This window comes from Pleurodeles waltl, chromosome 2_2, assembly GCF_031143425.1.
Source record: "Pleurodeles waltl isolate 20211129_DDA chromosome 2_2, aPleWal1.hap1.20221129, whole genome shotgun sequence".
Taxonomy (NCBI): domain Eukaryota; kingdom Metazoa; phylum Chordata; class Amphibia; order Caudata; family Salamandridae; genus Pleurodeles; species Pleurodeles waltl.
Genome location: NC_090439.1, coordinates 1,128,629,423 through 1,128,651,782, shown reverse-complemented (window position 1 = coordinate 1,128,651,782; position 22,360 = coordinate 1,128,629,423). Strand labels below are relative to the sequence as shown.

At 47.8% G+C, this 22,360-nt stretch overlaps 1 protein-coding gene across 1 annotated transcript in view; it reads left to right on the top strand.

Annotated features, from left to right (window-relative positions):
- The first annotated feature begins 4,313 nt into the window (after window positions 1–4,313).
- KIFC2 (kinesin family member C2) overlaps window positions 4,314–22,360 on the top strand; it is a 145,136-nt gene continuing 127,089 nt past the window's right edge. Inside the window, exon 1 of the mRNA XM_069220992.1 lies at window positions 4,314–4,944. Coding sequence (XP_069077093.1) covers window positions 4,825–4,944 — 120 coding nt within the window. The 5' untranslated portion in view covers window positions 4,314–4,824. The remainder of the gene's footprint in view (window positions 4,945–22,360) is intronic.

The window sequence follows — 22,360 nt, the reverse complement described above, 5'->3', positions numbered from 1 at the left end:
CATGTCCAGATCCATCTTAATCCACGTCACACAGAGGCTGCGAATCCCACTGGCCCATTCTTCAGGTCTTGCCTCGGATTGCAATGCAAGGATTGCCCTCACCTCACGGTTTAGAACCTGGAAAAGGGAAATCATTTGGTGTCTAGCTTATCTTGTGCCTTCGTAGGGGGTGAAAGCTTTTCCTACTGTACTTCAGCTGCACGGCAACAATTTCCGAGGCCCTCCACCCCCAGCAATAAGATGTGTTTTAGCCATTTGTTGCAATTTGGCAACCTCTTGTGGGTATTTGTGGTGGTGCTTTAGGGCCACATCCTACAATGGCCTTAAAAAACAATCTGTTTGTTATAATTCAACTTCTGACTTCATTTTGTTGTGTATCTTTATGCTTTTTTCCAACCATATTTATTAGAATCTTGCATTGACAAGTTACATAGAAAAGCACATTTAACAGTCAATGATACTTACAAGTCGATGCTGCCTGATAACCTGCAATCAAAATAGTGTTTTAAAATTTAACCAGAAGAAAAACAAACAGAACTGTGAGCATGGTTTCCCAAAATACATGCAGTCGATCACAGGTATGGTGCAGTTGCGCCTGCAGGATGCCTGGAGTAGGGGGCAGCAGTGTATCTATGTGCTTCTAACAAATATGTCTTCCTGGTTCTCTGGTTTTGGCTGCTTTCACGAGGAGTGATGCAAAGACTTACGCATCATGTGTGCAAGCTTCTTCTGGGAGTGAGAGAAGCTTGCCCTCTGCGACTATACTTTATCAGCTAGGCCTGCAAAAGAAGGTTGCGCGGCTTATGCTGATACTTTGATAAGATGTGTGCACGAGAAAAGCTTACGTTGATGATGACTTTGAATTATACATGTATTATGTATGTATTGGAGACACTTACACTGCTGATGCATGTATATTAACTGCTGTCTACATGAGAGAAGCTTGCATGCTCCAGGCCTGTTCACAAACTGCATTTTCTTGCAGTTTAGTACATGTACAGCAGTGCACTCACACCTCACCTGCTACAAAATGCTAGTCACCAAATGTTGGGCGCCTCTCCTATCTTACATGAGCGGTCATTTCTGCCAAAGCAGCAGAAATCTCCATACACGTAAGTATATGTTTTTGCAATAAATGTGGAATGCACCATGAGGAGCGGCTGGTAAACGGGTCATACTTAGTACAAAATAGAAGGGGTTTAGGGAGTGGCATGCATATACAAATACCTGCCCACCAATGAGTAAGCCCATTTTATTTGCAAACATCTTGTCTGAAGTTACCACCATCCAACCCACTCTTGAGTAAGTCTAGCACACCACCTGGCCACTCAGAGGTACTGCAACACATTCCTATAGAAAATAACGGAAACATAGACCTAAAATAATTTTCTGTCGAAAATAATGTTAAAGTAGTTGAATTATTTTGACTTTTTAAATCTATAAATATCATTGCTTTAGTGTTAAATGCATATATTACTTTTAAATGTAAAAATGTTATAACTTAAAAAAAATATATATATATATTTTTTAATAAACTTTTAGGCTTATAGTACAAATGTACAGATATTTTAAATGAATGAAAAACATTTTATTTTATTCTCTAAATATGAATTAAATATTAAAATGCTAATGAGGGTGGGATTGTTTATTTTGTTTAAATATATTTATATATTAAAATAATGTGCTTATATTATTATGTTATTTAATTACCATTTAATTTGATTCGTTAATATGCTAAAACATTTTAGTGTATTAGATCTGGGCTGATAATAACATTTTTCATTGAATTGGTATTTTTATTTTATATTAAAAAATTGTAATTTTTTTAAAATTGTTATTAAACTTTATAATTTTTCCCCCTAGTTTGCCGTAGGGAAATTGCTTCCCATGTGGCAAAGATATGTGACCACGTGTGTCAAATAACTAGTAGTTACCTTACACTTGAAAATTCAGCTTTAGATTTCTCCACCTTCTGGTTTCAGGGATTGGGACATGTAAACCTACTCTTAAGTGTAAATCTACACTTGGAAACGGTAATAGCAAAAAAGTGTAGCTGTACACCTAGGTGCAAAAATAAATTTACAGGTGTAAATCTAAACATGTAAATTTACTATTCTGAATAGGGACCTTGTTGTTTCAGGGAAGCTAACCCTTCTGCAACCAGTACTTGTTTCGATTGATTTGTAAAATACACTTGCACTGCTGATGCCTACAAACTGCTTGCTGTGTATATGAGGGAAGCTTGCAGTGCTAATGCCTACATATATATTACATGATATGTGGATGAGAAGCTTGCACTACTGATTCTCATACATTACCTGCTACGGGCATTAGAGAAGGTAGCAGTAGTGGTTATGTTGTGGGTGTTCTGTTGAGGTCAAGCTTTGGGGTATCAAAACTGCGGGGTCGTCTTTCGATGAATCAGAGACAATGTTAAACCTCAATTTGATGATGGAGTATGTGCCCCTGCATTAAGGGAACTCCAAGCACATCGAAGATATCAGAAATTCAGTCAATTAAGTAAAAGGGACAGCTCAAAAATTGAGTTCTAGATCAGTAGGATACTTGAAGTGTTTTATTCCGAAAGGAAGTACCTAATAATTGCCATGAAGGCACTCAATAAATAGAACATCACAGAGGAGAGCAAAATCAAAACTTTTCTAAGTTTCAAGTGGGCAGCGAAAGAGAAATGGACAACTTTCCTAGTAACATTCAGGAAAGCTCAGGAATTTTCTCTGCTCACCCCAAAACTGAGGTTTTATATACATGCACTGTTTTTGCATATGAAATCACGAAAACTGCACAATCATTGTGATATGTTTAAATGTGTTCCATCCTCAGCAAACTGGAGACCAGTTTTATTAGGCGCCATAGTGCCTTAGCACCTAAGCACTATCCACGACATGAACATAGTCCTCCCACTCTGTGCTAATGTTCTAGAGACACTGATGGAACATTCTAGATACATGGACGGCAGTACCCTGTTATGAATGGATGGGGTACAGTGAGGCAGCGGAAGAAACCTACAATTTTGTGACTGGGCCGGGGAAGATTAATCAAGAACAGCATGAACAGTGGTGATGGAAGAAAACAAACATGATTCTGCTTGACTGTGTGCTGCAGAAATAAGAAACAGTGAAATGCGCAGGTGGAAGACAAGCGAAGGCATCCATTTTGTAAAACATGGCTACTAGGCCCAAACTGAGGTCCAGATAATGAACATCAGTAAAACACCCTTCTACACATCAGAAAAAATGTGTTTATAGACAAACCTATATCAATGTGGACATGTGTAATCGAGTGTAAAACAACATTCTGCATGTTTTTAATAACGCGCAATAACATAAATGTACAAAAATCTCCAACAACCTGCATAAAATGCATGTGATGCATGTGTATTACCTCTGTGCATATATGTATATATGTATATGTTTTTTGAACAAACAATTGAAACCAATTGTAACGTTGCACTCCAGGAAAGTGCATATGCTTTACTTCAATCGTGTACTCCACCATACATCACCACCATCACCACCTACGCGTTTTGACCACCCGGCCTTGTGAGCATATGAACTAAAGCATATGAACTTTCCTGGAGTGCAACGTTACAATTGTTTTCAATTGTTTGTTCGAAAAATTAAGGAGGAAATGTCCATTCCTCACGTTTGCACCAGCATGGAATGCGCGCTTCAATGAGGACCGTTTCATGCATATACATGTGTATGTATAAATATATATGTATGTATGAATCTATATAAATGTATGTATCTATGCATAGGCTGCATACGATGCAGGTGTGTTAGATTTGTGTATATATGCATCTGTATATATGTACATATATAAAAGTATACATTTATGTGTATGTATATATAAATATATATGTACATATATGTATGTATATGATGCATATGTGTTACATTTGTGTGCATGAGAGACGTTTGCGGGATGATGCACATACAGTGTCTTCACAGTGTGTGAGGGAAGCTCACCCTGATGTTGGTGAGTGCAGCAAACACTGATGATGCCTGTAATGTTCCTGTTCTGTGACTTGTGTTCGAAAAACTTGCCCTGCCGTAGCGCCTCGAATACCTGCTTCAAGCGGGCTATCGCTCACAGCTCACGCTGTCGTTGGCACATTTGAAAACATCCGGTGATACTGGGGAAAGGCGGGATCCTGGAACTACAAGCTCCGTTCTGTACTGACGCTCCCCTCCCCGGGACCCTGCCTCCCCCTCCTCAGCTCCGGGCTGGTGGGAGATGCACTGGTCGCCCCTTCCGTGCCTACGTGCAGACTGCCAGGCAGCCCCTCCGCCGGATGCTGCCCGCTTGCATCTTCTGTGGACCAGTGCTCTGCAGTGATGGAGACGCACTGCGCATGCTCACAGCCTCTGCGGCTGGTCCCAGTCCAACCTGCCGGGCCCGGGAGAGAGAGGAGGAGCCGGGGAGGGGGGCTGGTGCGGCGCTGAGGTCGGATACCCATGCATGAGCCGGGTTCACTCCGCGGGCTGTGCACCTCGTATCCGAGGCGGAGCTCTCCGCCCCTCTGGGACCGCGGCCGTGGGCTTCCGGGAAGAATGTAACCCCGCGGACCTTGCGCCGGTTCGCGAACCTCGTCCCACCGGATCCGAACCTTCGCGGAGAATCCGAACCTCCTTTCCGCTTTATGAATGGATCCTAGACAAAGGATGTGCGTTCGGTTCGGGAGCCGTCCGGGTTTCTAGCGGATATTCGGACGTAGGGAGTTTCGAATAGGAGGAGAGGGGTGCGTGCTGGACTCTCCAGGCGGTTGAGGGGGTCTCACTGCCCCCGCCACCTCTGTCCCAGATGTATGCCTTCTACTCCCTGATAGTCTACATCTTCTACACCCTCTTTAAGAAGGAGGAGCCCGGCGAGGATGAAGAGGGTCAGCCCCCCGATCCGCCGGACCCATCGGACCACACGAGGGTAAGAAGGGGTGCCAGGAGTGGGGTGTCATGGGGTGATGTTCTGCCGAGAGCACATGTGCTGCCACTACTGGTGGTGAGGGGAAGAAATCTGAGCCTTCCTCAGTGAGCACTTAATGGAGTTCACGCCTGGTAGCATAACAATGCTGTGTGTGAGGGAAGCTTGCACCGCTGAAGCCTGTAGTGCACCTGTTCTGTGAGAGAAGCTTGCACCGCTGATACCTGTAGTGCACCTGTGCTGCGAGGGAAGCTTGCACCGCTGATACCTGTAGTGCACCTGATCTGTGAAGGAAGCTTGCACCGTTGAAGCCTGTAGTGCACCTGTGCTGTGAGGGAAGCTTGCACTGCTGAAGCCTGTATGTAGTGCACCTGTTCTCTGAGAGAAGCTTGCACTGCTGAAGCCTGTAGTGCACCTGTTCTCTGAGGGAAGCTTGCACCGCTGATACCTGTAGTGCACCTGTTCTGTGTGATGGTAGCTTGCACTAGTGAAGCCTGTAGTGCACCTGTTCTGTGTGATGGTAGCTTGCACTGCTGAAGCCTGTAGTGCACCTGTTCTGTGTGAGGGAAGCTTGCACTGCTGAAGCCTGTCGTGCACCTGTTCTGTGAGGGAAGCTTGCATCGCTGAAGCCTGTAGTGCACCTGTTCTGTGTGATGGTAGCTTGCTCTAGTGAAGCCTGTAGTGTACCTGTTCTGTGTGAGGGAAGCTTGCACTGCTGAGGTCTCTAGTGCACCTGTTCTGAGTGAAGGAATGTTGCACTGCTGATGCCTGTAGTGCACCTGTTCTGTGTGAGGGAAGCTTTCACTGCTGAAGCCTGTAGTGCACTGATGTGTGTGAAGGAAGCTTGCATTGCTGCCTGTAGTGAACCTGTTCTGTGTGAGGGAAGCTTGTTCTGCTGCCTGTAGTGCACCTGTTCTGTGTGAGGGAAGCTTGCACTGCTGCCTGTAGCACACCCGTTCTGTGAGTGAAAACTGCTGGCCGTGCTTGTTTGTTGTAAGAGAAGCTGCATTGCTACTTGCGGTGCTTAGTCTGTGAGGGAAGCTTGCACTGCCGATGTTTATAGTGCACCTGATGTGTACACTATTGATACAGGAGATTTATATGTGAGGGTAATCTTGAACATAATGTCTGTGCAGTGCCTATTTTGTGAGGGTGAGGGAACCTTCCTCTGCTCGTGCAATGCTGAGACATGTATGTTAACTTATAGCCAGGGCCACTGGAATTATGCGGAAGGGGATGATCAAATTATGCGGCAAGGTTGACTAAATTATGCATCAAGGAAAGGCAAATTATGCAGCCTAACGTGGCGCATTCTGTAATAGTATTACTTCCATATTTTGTTATTTTTACATAGGTTAACACTGACAGCGCAAAGGTTTCATCCCATTAGTACCAACAACCAAATACAGCAATAAGCAACAGAAAGGGGGCTATGCCAACCTTTGCGGAGGGCCTTCCATAGCGCTGCAACATGTGCTGCCCCGTTTTTAATGAATTTTGATCTAGAAACATTTTTGTGTTAAAATTTGCAGGATATGCACCAAGTGATAGTTTAGACAAATGCAGAAAATGCAGCGGCCTCAAAATCGCATAATTCCAGCGCCCAGTTTACAGCCAGGCTTTGTACTGGGCTTTTCAGGGATGTCCACTCTGGATCTAATCTGGGCTCCTGCACATGGCTGCATTGTGTAGTTTTCTGCAATCTCTTTATATTATTACGACTTTTTATGTTTATGTTTTGAGTCATTAATCGACGATAGTGACATGGTTTCTCACATGGTTTATTTTGTTCCTTCTGAGAGAGCTTTGCTGTATAATGTAGCACAGTTTTCTGCATTGTTACTGCTTGGAACGAGGGCTGTCGTGCTGCCCTTCCAAGGGACAGCTTAATGATTTGGGGGCCCTGGGCCAAATGTAATTACCCCCCACCCCCTATTCAGAACAGCTTTGAATTTATGATCCATTTTCAGCTGTTTCCTGCCCTCTTTGTCCAGATCACTGACAGTGCGCAGGCGCACTGGGCCAAATTCCAGCTGTGCTTACATTTAATATTTAGGGTTAGTGATGTGAGTTTTCAATATCGTGACAGAACTACAGCTCACTAATATTATTGCAAATAATCTCTGTGACCCGTCCCCCTATTCTCATATGTGAGGTTCTGTTTTGATCTAGAAGAAACGTTTTATAGACGTTGTATAAAACATAAACACACATTTCTCTGCAAAATGTCTGTAACAGACTCTCACACATCACCCACACTAAAAATAAAGGAAAACGGCATTTAAAACAATCTATTTAAGGATTATTAAAGGCCACCAGGGCAGGACTCTCTGCAGAACAGAGCTGGCTCTATCAAGGGACCCCCTGAAATGCTGGGCCCTGGGCCAGAGCCCGCTTTGCCCAGCCTTAAAACGTCTCAAGGCCGTTCCATGATACACGAAGCCTGAGCTCACTAAAAAAAGAGCCAATATGCTGAACTTAAGTGCAATTTAAAAAAACAGCTCATAATCTTGCTCAGAGCATCTTCGGTGTGGGGCTTCAGCTGGCACACTGACCTGTTTGTTTCATATTATGATATCTTAGGTTTTGTGTATAGCGCACAGTCTGCCTTCGGTAAGGCCTCATAGCGCTATCCTGGCGCTAACTACCCCGTTCCATTGTATCCTTCGCAGAGCAGAGTTTGGAAATGGCGGTCATGACCCGTGTAGTGGTAATGTGCCCGGTGCCCGGTGAGGGGAACAGTACGAGCTTGGAGTTTAAATATCCATTGCTGCAATGCCGGATTACCAAATAGGCAAAGTAGGCACCGGCCTTTCGGCCCCACTCCTTTTAGGGGCCCCACGATAGCGGATCAAAATAATATTGATTTGATCTTGAAAGAAAATTACGATCAAGCTTTCTTAAATTGTTTCCAAAATATAGAAAAAAATTAATCAACTCAAATAAACTAAAACTTTCCATTAAAGACTCCATAGAGAAAATACTGTATTAATGTAATGTACCCATTTAAAACTTAAAGTACATAAACCATAGAGATCAGATTCACATAACAGTTTGTTTCTTAAAAGCTCATCTTCTGTCTGCTGTCAGTTTGTAAAAACATTTGGTGCAAACTACGTATGTGTAATGTTTAGTTTTGTGTAATAAAATTGGTTTATTAAAATTGTTGGTTGGTAAAATTAAAAAACGTATTAGGACATGATTTGCGAGGGGCCCCCCAAAATTTCGACTGCCTAGGCGCCTCCACAGGGTTTAATTCGGCACTGCATGGCTGATAGAACTGGTAGCTGACAGTATGGCGTATCTGAGCTGTGTTGGATGTAAGGGACCAACCGAAATGTGCTATGTTGTCAAAGAGGCCGGATCCCTTTCATGAATTGGATCTGTTAAAATTTTACTTTAGGACCCATACCTAGATTTATTGCTGCAACACTGCAAGAGATAGATGCCAGATTGTGGCAGCAAATCTTCGATCTTCGCCACTGAGAGATGCGAAGAAAGAAAATCACTCTACTATTCCCTTCAATTGCCTTATTATTTTTTTGCCTTGTTTTACAGTAAGTACTGTTTCCATGACGTCTGTGGTGGTTCAGCAGGCTCTGTTTATTAATGCGGTTGTATGTCACAGTATCGACTACAGAAATATAGCGCTATGAGAACATTGCAGCAAAAATATCGACAAGGGTACACATGCATTGGTATTTACTATTCTTAACTCCATATCGTGGGCTGGGTGAATTGCATAATTTTTTCTTCTGAAATTCCATGGAAATCTCATTGAATTATATTTTGTGTAGATTTTCTACAACTCTCCTCGGATATCTCTAAACACTTTTTATCGCACTTGGACAAAAAAAAAAATACGCAAATTTAGGTAGTGCAAAACTTTGAGAAATGTATCAAATTTTGGATAACATGAAAATCGGGAAAATTGCTGGCATAATAAAAATTTCTTCTTGGCCTATATTGTCAACATACAAATATGTGTAGTTGAGTTTAATAAACATATATTTACCTAGTTGCTATTTTGGTTGTCTGTATTTTTTCTACAATATTTTTATATTTTGTGCAAACATGGACCAACATCTGTGTGTGCAAACATGCCCAAAGCTCTGTGTACAAACATGGGCCCAAAGCTGTGTGTGCAAACATGGACCCAAACCTGCACTTGCAAACATGGACCCAAACCTGTGTGTGCAAACATGGACCCAACCTGCGTGTGCAAACATGGACCCAAACCTGCACTTGCAAACATGGACCCAAACCTCTGTGTGCAAACATGGACCCAAACCTGCGTGTACATATATGGACCCAAACCTGTATGTGCAAACATTGGTCCAAACCTTTGTGTGAAAACATGGAGTCAAAGCTGTGTGAGCAAATATGGACCCAAACCTGTGTGCAAACATGGTCCGAAACCTATATATGCGAACATGGAGCTAAAGCTGTGTGCAAAGATGGACCCAAAGTCGTGTGTGCAATTATGGACCAAAATCTTAGGGTAGACATGGACCCAAACCTGTGCGTGCAAACATGGACCCAAATCTGCGTGTGGAAACATGGACCCAAAGTTGTGTGCAAACATGGACCTAAAGCTGTGTGTGCAAACATGGACCCAAAGCTGTGCATGCAAACATGGACTCAAAGCTGTGCATGCAAACATGGACCCAAACCTGTGTGCAATCATGGACCCAAAGCCATGTGTGCAATCATGGACCCAAAGCCATGTGTGCAAACCTGGACCCAAAATTGTGTGTGCAAACATGGACCCAAAGCTGTGTGTGCAAACATAGACCCAAAGCTGTGCGTGTAAACATGGACCCAAACCTGTGTGTGCAAACATGGACCCAAACCTGTGTCCAAACATGGGCCCAAAGCCAGGCATGCAAACATCGGTCCTAACCTGTGAGTGCAAACATGGACCCAAATCTGTGCATGCAAACATGGACCCAAACCTGCATGTGGAAACATGGACCCAAAGCCATGCTTGCAAATATGGACCCAAAGCTGTGCATGCAAACATGGACCCAAAGCTGTGTGCAAACATGGACCCAAAGTCATGTGTGCAATTATGGACTAAAATCTGTGGGTAGACATGGACCCAAACCTGTGTGTGCAAACATGGACCCAAAGCTGTGCATGCAAACATGGACCCAAACCTGAGTGTGCAAACATGGACCCAAACCTGTCTGCAAGCATGGACCCAAAGCCATGCGTGCAAACATGGACCCAAGATGTGTGTGCAAACATGGACCTAAATCTGTGTGCAACCATGGACCCAAAGCTGTGTGTGCAAACATGGACCGAAACCTGTGTGCAAACATGGACCCAAACCTGCGTGTGCAAACATGGACTCAAAGCTGTGTGTGCAAACATGGAACCAAAACTGTGTGTGTAAACTTGGACCTAAAGCTGTGTGTGCAAACATGGACCCAAATCTGTGTGCAAACATGGACCAAAACCTGCATGTGCAAACATGGACCGAAACCTGTGTGCAAACATGGGCCCAAACCTGTGAGTACAAACATGGACCAAACCTGCATGTGGAAACATGGACCCAAAGCCATGCTTGCAAACATGGGCCCAAAGCTGCGCATGCAAACATGGACCCAAAGCTGTGTGCAAACATGGACCCAAAGTTGTGTGTGCAATTATGGACCAAAATCTGTGGGTAGACATGGACCCAAACCTGTGTGTGCAAACATGGACCCAAAGCTGTACATGCAAACATGGACCCAAACTTGGGCGTGCAAACATGGACCCAAACCTGTGTGTAAACATGGACCCAAAGCCATGCGTGCAAACATGGACCCAAACCTCTGTGCAAATATGGACCCAAAGATGTGTGTGCAAACATGGACCTAAATCTGTGTGCAAACATGGACCCAAAGCTTTATGTGCAAACATGGACCAAAGCCTGTGTGTGCAAACATGGACCCAAACCTGTGTGCAAACATGGGCCCAAAGCCAGGCATGCAAACATCGGTCCTAACCTGTGAGTGCAAACATGGACCTAAATCTGTGCATGCAAACATGGACCCAAACCTGCATGTGGAAACCTGGACCCAAAGCCATGCTTGCAAATATGGGCCCAAAGCTGTGCATGCAAACATGGACCCAAAGCTGTGTGCAAACATGGACCCAAAGTTGTGTGTGAAATTATGGACTAAAATCTGGGGGTAGACATGGACCAAAACCTGTGTGTGCAAACATGGACCCAAAGCTGTGCATGCAAACATGGACCCAAACCTGAGTGTGCAAACATGGACCCAAACCTGTGTGCAAACATGGACCCAAACCTGTGTGCAAACATGGACCCAAAGATGTGTGTGCAAACATGGACCTAAATCTGTGTGCAAACATGGACCCAAAGCTGTGTGTGCAAACATGGAACGAAACCGGTGTGCAAACATGGACCCAAACCTGCGTGTGCAAACATGGACTCAAAGCTGTGTGTGCAAACATGGAACCAAAACTGTGTCCAAACATGGGCCCAAACATCGGTCACATGCAAACATCGGTCCTAACCTGTGAGTGCAAACATGGACCCAAAGCTGTGCATGCAAACATGGACCCAAACCTGAGTGTGCAAACATGGACCCAAACCTGTGTGCAAACATGGACCCAAACCTGTGTGCAAACATGGACTCAAAGCTGTGTGTGCAAACATGGACCCAAAGCCATGCGTGCAAACATGGACCCAAGATGTGTGTGCAAACATGGACCTAAATCTGTGTGCAACCATGGACCCAAAGCTGTGTGTGCAAACATGGACCGAAACCTGTGTGCAAACATGGACCCAAACCTGCGTGTGCAAACATGGACTCAAAGCTGTGTGTGCAAACATGGAACCAAAACTGTGTGTGTAAACTTGGACCTAAGCTGTGTGTGCAAACATGGACCCAAATCTGTGTGCAAACATGGACCAAAACCTGCATGTGCAAACATGGACCGAAACCTGTGTGCAAACATGGGCCCAAACCTGTGAGTACAAACATGGACCCAAACCTGCATGTGGAAACATGGACCCAAAGCCATGCTTGCAAACATGGGCCCAAAGCTGCGCATGCAAACATGGACCCACAGCTGTGTGCAAACATGGACCCAAAGTTGTGTGTGCAATTATGGACCAAAATCTGTGGGTAGACATGGACCCAAACCTGTGTGTGCAAACATGGACCCAAAGCTGTACATGCAAACATGGACCCAAACTTGGGTGTGCAAACATGGACCCAAACCTGTGTGTAAACATGGACCCAAAGCCATGCGTGCAAACATGGACCCAAACCTCTGTGCAAACATGGACCCAAAGATGTGTGTGCAAACATGGACCTAAATCTGTGTGCAAACATGGACCCAAAGCTTTATGTGCAAACATGGACCCAAACCTGTGTGCAAACATGGGCCCAAAGCCAAGCATGCAAACATCGGTCCTAACCTGTGAGTGCAAACATGGACCTAAATCTGTGCATGCAAACATGGACCCAAACCTGCATGTGGAAACCTGGACCCAAAGCCATGCTTGCAAATATGGGCCCAAAGCTGTGCATGCAAACATGGACCCAAAGTTGTGTGTGCAATTATGGACCAAAATCTGTGGGTAGACATGGACCCAAACCTGTGTGTGCAAACATGGACCCAAAGCTGTGCATGCAAACATGGACCCAAACCTGAGTGTGCAAACATGGACCCAAACCTGTGTGCAAACATGGACCCAAACCTGTGTGCAAACATGGACCCAAATATGTGTGTGCAAACATGGACCTAAATCTGTGTGCAAACATGGACCCAAAGCTGTGTGTGCAAACATGGAACGAAACTGGTGTGCAAACATGGACCCAAACCTGTGTGTGCAAACATGGACCCAAACCTGCATGTGGAAACATGGGCCCAAAGTCGTGCTTGCAAACATGGACCCAAAGTTGTGTGTGCTATTATGGACCAAAATCTGTGGGTAGACATGGACCCAAACCTGTGTGTGCAAACATGGACCCAAACCTGTGTGTGCAAACATAGACCCAAACCTGTCTGCAAACATGACCCAAAGCTTTATGTGCAAACATGGACCCAAACCTGTGTGTGCAAACATGGACCTAAATCTGTGTGCAAACATGGACCCAAAGCTTTATGTGCAAACATGGACCAAAACCTGTGTGCAAACATGGACTAAAACCTACACGTGCAAACATGGACCCAAAGCTGTGTGTGCAAACATGGAACCAAAACTGTGTGTGTAAACATGGTCTCAAAGCTGTGTGTGCAAACATGGACCCAAACCTGTGTGCAAACGTGGACCAAAACCTGTGTGTGCAAACAAGGACCAACACCTGTGCGCAAACATGGGCCCAAACCTTTGTGTACAAACAAAGACCCAAAGCTGTGCTTGCAAACATGGGCCCAAAGCTATGCATGCAACCATGGACCCAAACGTGTGTGCACAAACATGAACATAAACCGGTGTGTGTGTGTGGCATGAAGGGCCCTCTGCCTACACCAACAACCATGTACAAACATGGACCCAAACCTGTGGATGTAAACATAGATCCAAACCTGTGCATGTAAACATGGACCCAAACCAGCGTGTGCAAACATGGACCCAAAGCCGTGTGTGCAACCATGGACAAACCCAAAGCTATGTGTGCAAACATGAGCAAAAACCAGTGTGTCTGTAGCAGGAAGGGCCCGCTGCCCACACATACAAACATGGACATAAACAGGTGTGTGTGGGGGGGGGGGCATAAAAGGCCTGCTGCCCACATCTACAAACAAGTACAAACATGGACATACACTGGTGTGTGTGTGACATGATGTGCCTGCTGCCCACAAACATGGACATAAACCCGTTTGTGGCATGAAGGGCCTCGTCCCCACACCTACAAACATGTACAAACATGTACATAAATGGGAGTGTGTGTGTGTGTGTCTGTGTGAGAGAGATGAAGGGTGTGCGGCCTACACTCACAAACATGGACGTAAACTGGTGTGTGTGTATATGTGTTTGTGTGTGACATGATGCGCCTGTTGCTCACAACCACAAACATGGACATAAACCGGTGTGCGTGTGAGTGAGAGACATGAAGCGCCTGCTGCCTACACATACAAACATGAACAAACATTGACATAAACTGGTGTGTGTGTGTGTGTGTGTGACATGAAGTGCCTGCTGCTCACACTCATGGACATAAACTTGTGTGTGTGACGTGAAGCGCCTGCTGCCTAAACCCACTAACATGAACATAAACCCACATGTGTTTGGATGTGTACCACCTTTGTGTATGCGAGTAGGGGCTGGTGCCTGAACATTCAAACATGCACAACCTTGTGTGTGTGTGTAGCACCTGGTGACTGAACCCAGACGTGTGCACAATTTACTGCTATAAATGTGTAGAGTCTCCTGTTGTGTATGTCCTGTTGGTTGATCCCACATATGTGGATAGCTCTACACTTGATCTGATCACACTAGGATTGTGTTTAACAAATGTGGAACATATTCAATAAAAGAGCAAACAAAACTGGTTACAGTTCTTCTCTGCATCCCATTGTCGAAGAATAGTAGAGGGTGGAATATAAACATGTAGACCCGGGTATTTACAAAGGCGTTTGGAGAAATACTCCTGTAGCACTATTTTACGTACTCTTACATGGCTTTGTGAATTGGCCCCAAAATATCTAAAATGGGAATATGCAGTGTTGGACCTGGGGCTTTTTGCAGGGTCATCCCCAAACATTTTTCCTCCTTCCTCCTGTTTTTTCCTGACCCTCTTTTTGATTGCTTTAGCACTCGGGGCACTTTACCACTGCTAACCAGTGCTAAAGTGCATATGTTCTCTGTGTAAATTGTATTGGTGATTGGTTTATCCCAGATTGGCATATCTGATTTACTGGTAAGTCCCTAGTAAAGTGCACTAGAGGTGTCCAGGGCCTGTAAATCAAATGCTACTAGTGGGCCTGCAGCACTGGTTGTGCCCCCAACATGAGTAGCCCTGTAAACATGGCTCAGACCTGCCACTACAGTGTCTGTGTGTGCAGTTTTAAACTGCCAATTCAACCTGGCAAGTGCACCCACTTGCCAGGCTCAAACCTTCCCTTTTTATACATGTACGTTAGGCCCTAGGTAGCCCCATGGGCAGGGTGCAGTGTATTTGAAAGGTAAGACATGGACTGGTGTGTTTTACATGTACTGATAGCGAAATACTGCTAAATTTGTTTTTCACTATTGCAAGGCCTATCTCTCCCATAGGATGACATGGGGATTGTCTTGAAATATCTTTTAAATGTAATTTCCCAACAAAAGCAGATAGAAGATATGGAGTTTGGGGTCTCTGAACTCACAATTTAAAAATACATCTTTTGATAAAGTTGGCTTTCAAATTGTGAGTTTGAAATTGCCACTTTTAGAAAGTGGGCATTTTCTTGCTTAACCATTCTGTGCCTCTGCCTGTCTGCGGAATACATGTCTGGGTCAGCATGACATTTCGGCTGTTTGTGCATTCACTCTAGACAGTCACACAAAAGGAGCTGAGGTGTGCCCTGCATATGCTGATGGGTGTTCCTGAGCTAGAGTGGTGGGAGGAGCGGACACTTGCAGCTTAATAGGGCTGTGCCTGTCCTCACCCAACACAGTCTCCAACTCCCTGGAGTGTATCTAGGGCCAGAGCAGGGAAAGGCAGGATCTTGTGCACTGCAAAGACTTCTCTTTGAAGATTGCCTACTTCAAAGATTAAAATGGGTATCGGTATTGTCCCTCTGACACCATATAGTTAGCCTCCTTCTGGACTGAGGACATTCTGCCAGGAACAAGAGCTGGATGCTGTAGGAGGGACTGCCACTCTGCCTGTTGCTTTGTTGTGCTAGCCTGCTGCTTCTGTCCTGGGAGTGAAAGGACTGGATTTTGCTTTCTATATCATACTTTCCCCATGTTCTCCAAGGGCTTGAACTGAGCTTGCCTCCTTTTAAGAAGTTTCAGGGCCAACAAAGAGTTTACCTACCAATGCCTGGGCTCTCTTGCTAGGAGTCCTGACTTGCCCAGTGGTGCCAAATACAGTCCCCTGAGCCCTTGGAAGTGAGCGCTGGTTCAATGAAGAAGAAACCAAGCACATCAACTCCAGAGGGACTTCGAAGCAGTACGACTGTCTGACACTGTGCTGCTGCCTGCACTGGAGCTGTTGTCCCTGCTGAGTGCAGCGACTGTGACCTGCATCACAGGCTTGACGCCATGGCACCTCCGAAGTCTCACCACAGCATGAGTCCTGAGTGCCTTGTCACCCTCGTCCGGGACACCCGACCCTGCTGCAGCACCTGTGGCCCCATGGATTGATCGTGACACTTCAAAGTCGACTCCACGTATCTTGACCCGTTGGATTCATTGACCCCGCCGGGTTGTAAGGAACCAACGCCTCACCACCAATGCCGTATAATCTTCCCTGCAACCATAAGGAACCATTGCCTCACCTCCACTGCCTAGCAGTAAGGAACCTACGCCTCACCTCCCCGGTCGCAATAAGGAACCGCTGCCGCACCAGCTCCAGCTTTGCCTCACCTCCCCGACTCTGCGCAATGTCTTTGTTTCCTCATAGTTTTCCAAGGTACTGTACTTGGGGTCCGTGGACTCGGTGACTGGCCTGCACTCCCTCGTGAGTGGCGTTAGACTGTTGGGAATGACGCAGTGATAGTTCCAGTTGGAGCTCTTGTGTTTCTAAGCGCTATACTGAGATTTAATCTTTGAAAATTCATATCTTTACTTGTGCATGTTGGATTTGTGCCGTTTTGGCCTTTTACTCAGATAAATATTGGCTATTTTTCTAAACTGGTGTGGAGTACTTTTGTGGTGTTTTCACTAAGTTACTCTTTTTACACATTGCCTCGGAGATAAGCCAGACTGCCCGTGCCAAGCTACCAAGAGGATGAGTAAGGGATATCTTAGCTGTGTGACTCCCTTATCCTGACTAGAGTGAGGGTCCCTACTTGGACAGGGTGCAAACCACTGCCAACTAGAGACCCCGTTTAAAACATCCAGGGAAAAAGTTATATTTAATTAGTATAAATAGAAAGGACTGGGCCCTCTTTGCACCTTTACCAATCGGGAGTTGGAAGTTTTGTTGCCAATTCATGAAGCCATGTAAAGGTACACAGAGTACTCCTGCAGTGCCACCTCCCTACAGGTACACAGAGTACCTCTGCAGTATTGCCTCCTCATAGGTACATAGAGTACTCCTTCAGTGCCTCCTTAGAGGTATGTAGAGTACTTCCCCAGTGCCTCCTCCCTACAGGTACATAGAGTACTCCTCCTGTACCACCTCCCTATAAGTACACAGAGTACTCCTGCAGTGTCACCTCCCTACAGATACATAGAGTACCTCTGCAGTATTGCCTCCTCATAGGTACATAGAGTACCCCTTCAGTGCCTCCTTAAAGGTACATAGAGTACTCCTGCAGTGCCTCCTCCTAAAAGGTACATAGAGTACTTCCCCAGTGCCTCCTCCCTACAGGTACATAGAGTACCCCTGCTGTACCACTCCCTATAAGTACACAGAGTACTCCTGCAGTGTCACTTCCCTACAGATACATAGAGTACCTCTGCAGTATTGCCTCCTCATTGGTACATAGAGTACCCCTTCAGTGCCTCCTTAAAGGTACTTAGGGTACTCCTGCAGTGCCTCCTCCTAAAAGGTACATAGAGTACTCCTCCAGTGTCTCCTCTCTATCTCTCTATCCCACTATCTAACTCCCTCACTATCCACCTCCTCCTATCTTCCTATCTCTCTATCTATTTCCCTATCTATCGATTTCCCTATCTATCTATTTTCTCTATCTATTTCTCTATCTCTCCCCCCCTCCCTCACCCCCTCTATTACCTATCTTCCTATCCTCTCACTCTACCTCTCACCCTCACCCACCTCTACAACCCCCCCTCCCCTATCTTCTCAACCCTACTCCTATCTTTCTCCCTTATCTCCTAAACCTCCTAACACTCACCCCCCTCCACCCTTAAACCCCCCTCCCCCAGCTCTTCTCACTCTACCTGTCCCCCCCTCCCTCGCGCATTCCCACCGCGACCTCCTGCACGCCCCCGCCCCCCAGCTCCCATTCGCCCCCACCTGACCCCTCCCCCCCCTCCTACCTCATATGGCGGCCGCTGCGCGACAGTGGTAGCGACCCTTGACCCAAGGGTAGGTCGCTCCCCCTGCCGCTGCAGCTCCTCCAGGTTCCTGAGTTCCTGAGACCCACCCCACAGTAAGTACCCCCCACCTCCCAGCCCCTCGTTCTGCCCCGCGCTACTCACCCTCTCTCCTGCTCCTGCTTCTTTTCTTCTTTTCTTCTTCTCTGTTCTTCTGTTCTTCCTCCTCGCTCCTCGTCTGTAATCTTCTTCTGTACTCTTCTTTCCCCCGTCTTCACTCTACTTCTCTTCTTCCTCATCTTCTTCTGTGGTCTTCTGCCCTCTGTTCTTCGTTTTCTGTATCTTCTTCTGTGTTCTTCTGTGTTCTTCTGTGTTCTTCCGGTCTTCCTTTCTTCTCTCCTTCCGGTCTTCTGATCTTCCTTTCTTCTCTCCTTCCGGTCTTCTGTTCTTCTGTTCTTCTGTTCTTCTTGTCTTCTTGTCTTCTTGTCTTCTGTTCTTCTTGTCTTCTGACTTCGGCTGTTCTGCTTCCTCCGTCCTCTTCTCCCCGCGCCTGCCCTCCTGCTCCTGCCTCATCTCCCTCCCCCACTCGCATCCCCCTCTCTATCTCCCCTATCTAACCCGTTCACTATCTACCTCCCTCACTCCTCCTATCTACCTATCTCTCTATCTCTCTATCCCACTATCTAACTCCCTCACTCTCCACCTCCTCCTATCTTCCTATCTCTCTATCTATTTCCCTATCTATCGATTTCCCTATCTATCTATTTTCTCTATCTATTTCTCTATCTCTCCCCCCCTCCCTCACCCCCTCTATTACCTATCTTCCTATCCTCTCACTCTACCTCTCACCCTCACCCACCTCTACAACCCCCCCTCCCCTATCTTCTCAACCCTACTCCTATCTTTCTCCCTTATCTCCTAAACCTCCTAACACTCACCCCCCTCCACCCTTAAACCCCCCTCACCCAGCTCTTCTCACTCTACCTGTCCCCCCCCTCCCTCACGCTTTCCCGCAGCGACCTCCTGCACGCCCCCGCCCCCCAGCTCCCATTCGCCCCCACCTGACCCCTCCCCGCCCCTCCTACCTCATATGGCGGCTGCTGCGCGACTGTGCAGCGGGCGCGCGCAGCGGCGCGTCAGAGGCAAGCCCGTCTGCGCCCGTCCGCGCCTGTCCCGCGCCCAGCGCCACGACCCCTGGTCCCCAGCTCTCCCAAGCCCCGCTGACCCGCTACGACCCCACCACCCTCCACGCCCTCAACCCAGGACGCTCCAACACTTGCTTCCAAGCTCACCCCAAACGCACCCATGGACCCTTCGCCTGCAACTCCTGCAAACGCACCTTCCACCACGCAACAACCACAAGCCCACGCGCCATCAACCACCTCAAGTGCATCCTAGTCAACGCTCGCTCCGTCCACAAACACGCCGTTGAACTCTGGGACCTCCTGGACTCCATAGCACCGGACGTCGCCTTCATCACGGAGACCTGGATGAACGCCTCCTCGGCCCCTGACATCGCCACTGCCATCCCCGAAGGTTACAAGATCTCCAGAAAAGACCGCACCAACCAGGTAGGAGGAGGTATCGCCATCGTCTTCAAAGACTCCATCAGCGTCACCACCTCCACCGAAGACACCCCTCTCGCCGCTGAACACCTGCATTTTCAGATTCGCACCGATCCAAGGACCACCCTCAGAGGATCCCTCATCTACCGTCCTCCCGGGCCACGCGCCCCTTTCAGCGACGCCATCGCCGACTTCATCTCCCCGCACGCCCTCGCCTCGCCGGACTACATCCTCCTAGGTGACCTCAACTTCCATCTGGAACAAAACAACGACCACAACACCACCACCCTGCTCGACAACCTCGCCAACCTCGGCCTCAAACAACTGGTGAACACCGCCACCCACATCGCTGGACACACGCTTGACCCCATCTTCTCCGCCAGCAAACACGTCTTCTTCAGCCACGCCTCCGCCCTACACTGGACCGACCACAGCTGCGTCCACTTCACATTCCGACGCAAGACCCGCCACCTCCGCACCCAACCCATCCCTCGTCGACAGTGGAACAAGATCCCCGAAGAGCAACTCTTCTCCGCACTCGCCGCCAACCAACCCACCCTCACCACCGACCCCAACGACGCAGCCCTCAACCTCACAAACTGGATCTCCAACTGCGCAGACATCCTTGCTCCCCTCAAACGCACGCATCGACAGACCAACACCAAAAAACCTCTCTGGTTCTCTGACACCCTCAAAGAATCAAAGAAAACTTGTCGCGCCCTTGAGAAAGCCTGGCGCAAGGACCGCACCGCTGACAACATGACCGCCCTCAAGAACGCTACCCGCGAACACCACCACCTGATCCGCGCCGCCAAAAGGAACTTTTTCACCGACAGACTGGACAAAAACAGACACAACAGCAGAGAACTCTTCAGCATCGTCAAGGAGTTCTCCAACCCCAGCGCCAACGTCAACGCCGTCACGCCCTCACAGAATCTGTGCGAATCCCTCGCCACTTTCTTCCATCGCAAGATTAGCGACCTCCACGACAGCTTCGGACACCAGACCCAACCAAACACCACCGAACCGGCATCCACGGCCATCACCCTCAACAACTGGTCCCACACCAACACGGAAGAAACCAAATCCATCATGAACTCTATCCACTCCGGCGCCCCTTCGGACCCCTGCCCGCACTTCATCTTTAACAAAGCCGACGACATCATCGCCCCGCACCTCCAGACCGTCATCAACTCTTCTTTTTCTTCTGCTACCTTCCCCGAATGCTGGAAACACGCCGAAGTCAACGCCCTACTAAAGAAACCTACGGCTGACCCGAGCGACCTGAAAAACTTCCGCCCCATCTCTCTTCTGCCTTTCCCAGCCAAAGTTATAGAGAAGACCGTCAACAAACAGCTGACCACCTTCCTGGAAGACAACAACCTGCTCGAACCCTCACAAACCGGATTCCGAACCAACCACAGCACTGAAACCGCCCTCATCTCAGTCACTGACGACATCAGAACCCTGATGGACAACGGTGAAACAGTCGCCCTCATTCTGCTCGACCTCTCGGCTGCCTTTGACACCGTCTGTCACCGCACCCTAATCACCCGCCTCCGCTCCACCGGAATCCAAGGCCAGGCCCTGGACTGGATCGCCTCCTTCCTCTCAAACCGTTCCCAAAGAGTTTACCTCCCTCCGTTTCGCTCAGAACCCACCAAGATCATCTGCGGCGTACCCCAAGGCTCATCACTCAGCCCGACACTCTTCAATGTCTACATGAGCCCCCTCGCCAACATCGTACGCAAGCACGACATCATCATCACCTCCTACGCTGACGACACCCAACTTATACTCTCCCTCACCAAGGACCCCGCCAGCGCCAAGACCAACCTACAAGAGGGTATGAAGGACGTCGCAGATTGGATGAGGCTCAGCCGCCTAAAGCTGAACTCTGAAAAAACGGAAGTCCTCATCCTCGGCAACACCCCGTCCGCCTGGGACGACTCCTGGTGGCCCACGCCCCTCGGCACCGCACCGACCCCCACAGACCACGCCCGCAACCTCGGCTTCATCTTGGACCCTCTTCTCACCATGACCAAGCAAGTCAACGCCGTGTCCTCCGCCTGCTTCCTCACCCTCCGCATGCTCCGCAAGATCTTCCGCTGGATCCCCGCCGACACCAGAAAAACCGTGACCCACGCCCTCGTCACGAGCCGCCTGGACTACGGCAACACCCTCTACGCCAGGACCACAGCCAAACTCCAAAATCGCCTGCAACGCATTCAAAACGCCTCGGCCCGCCTCATCCTCGACATACCCCGCAGCAGCCACATCTCCGCACACCTGAGACACCTGCACTGGCTCCCAGTCAGCAAAAGGATCACCTTCCGACTTCTCACCCACGCACACAAAGCCCTCCACGACAAGGGACCGGAATACCTCAACAGACGCCTCAGCTTCTACGTCCCCACCCGCCTCCTCCGCTCCTCTGGCCTCGCACTCGCTGCTGTCCCTCGCATCCGCCGCTCCACGGCAGGTGGGAGATCTTTCTACTTCCTGGCGGCCAAGACCTGGAACTCCCTCCCCACCAGCCTCAGGACCACCCAGGACCACTCCGCTTTCCGGAGACTCCTAAAGACCTGGCTGTTCGAGCAGCGATAACCCCTCCTTTTTCCCCTAGCGCCTTGAGACCCACACGGGTGAGTAGCGCGCTTTATAAATGTTAATGATTTGATTTGATTTGATTCCTCCCTACAGGTGCATAGAGTACTCCTGCTGTACCACCTCCCTA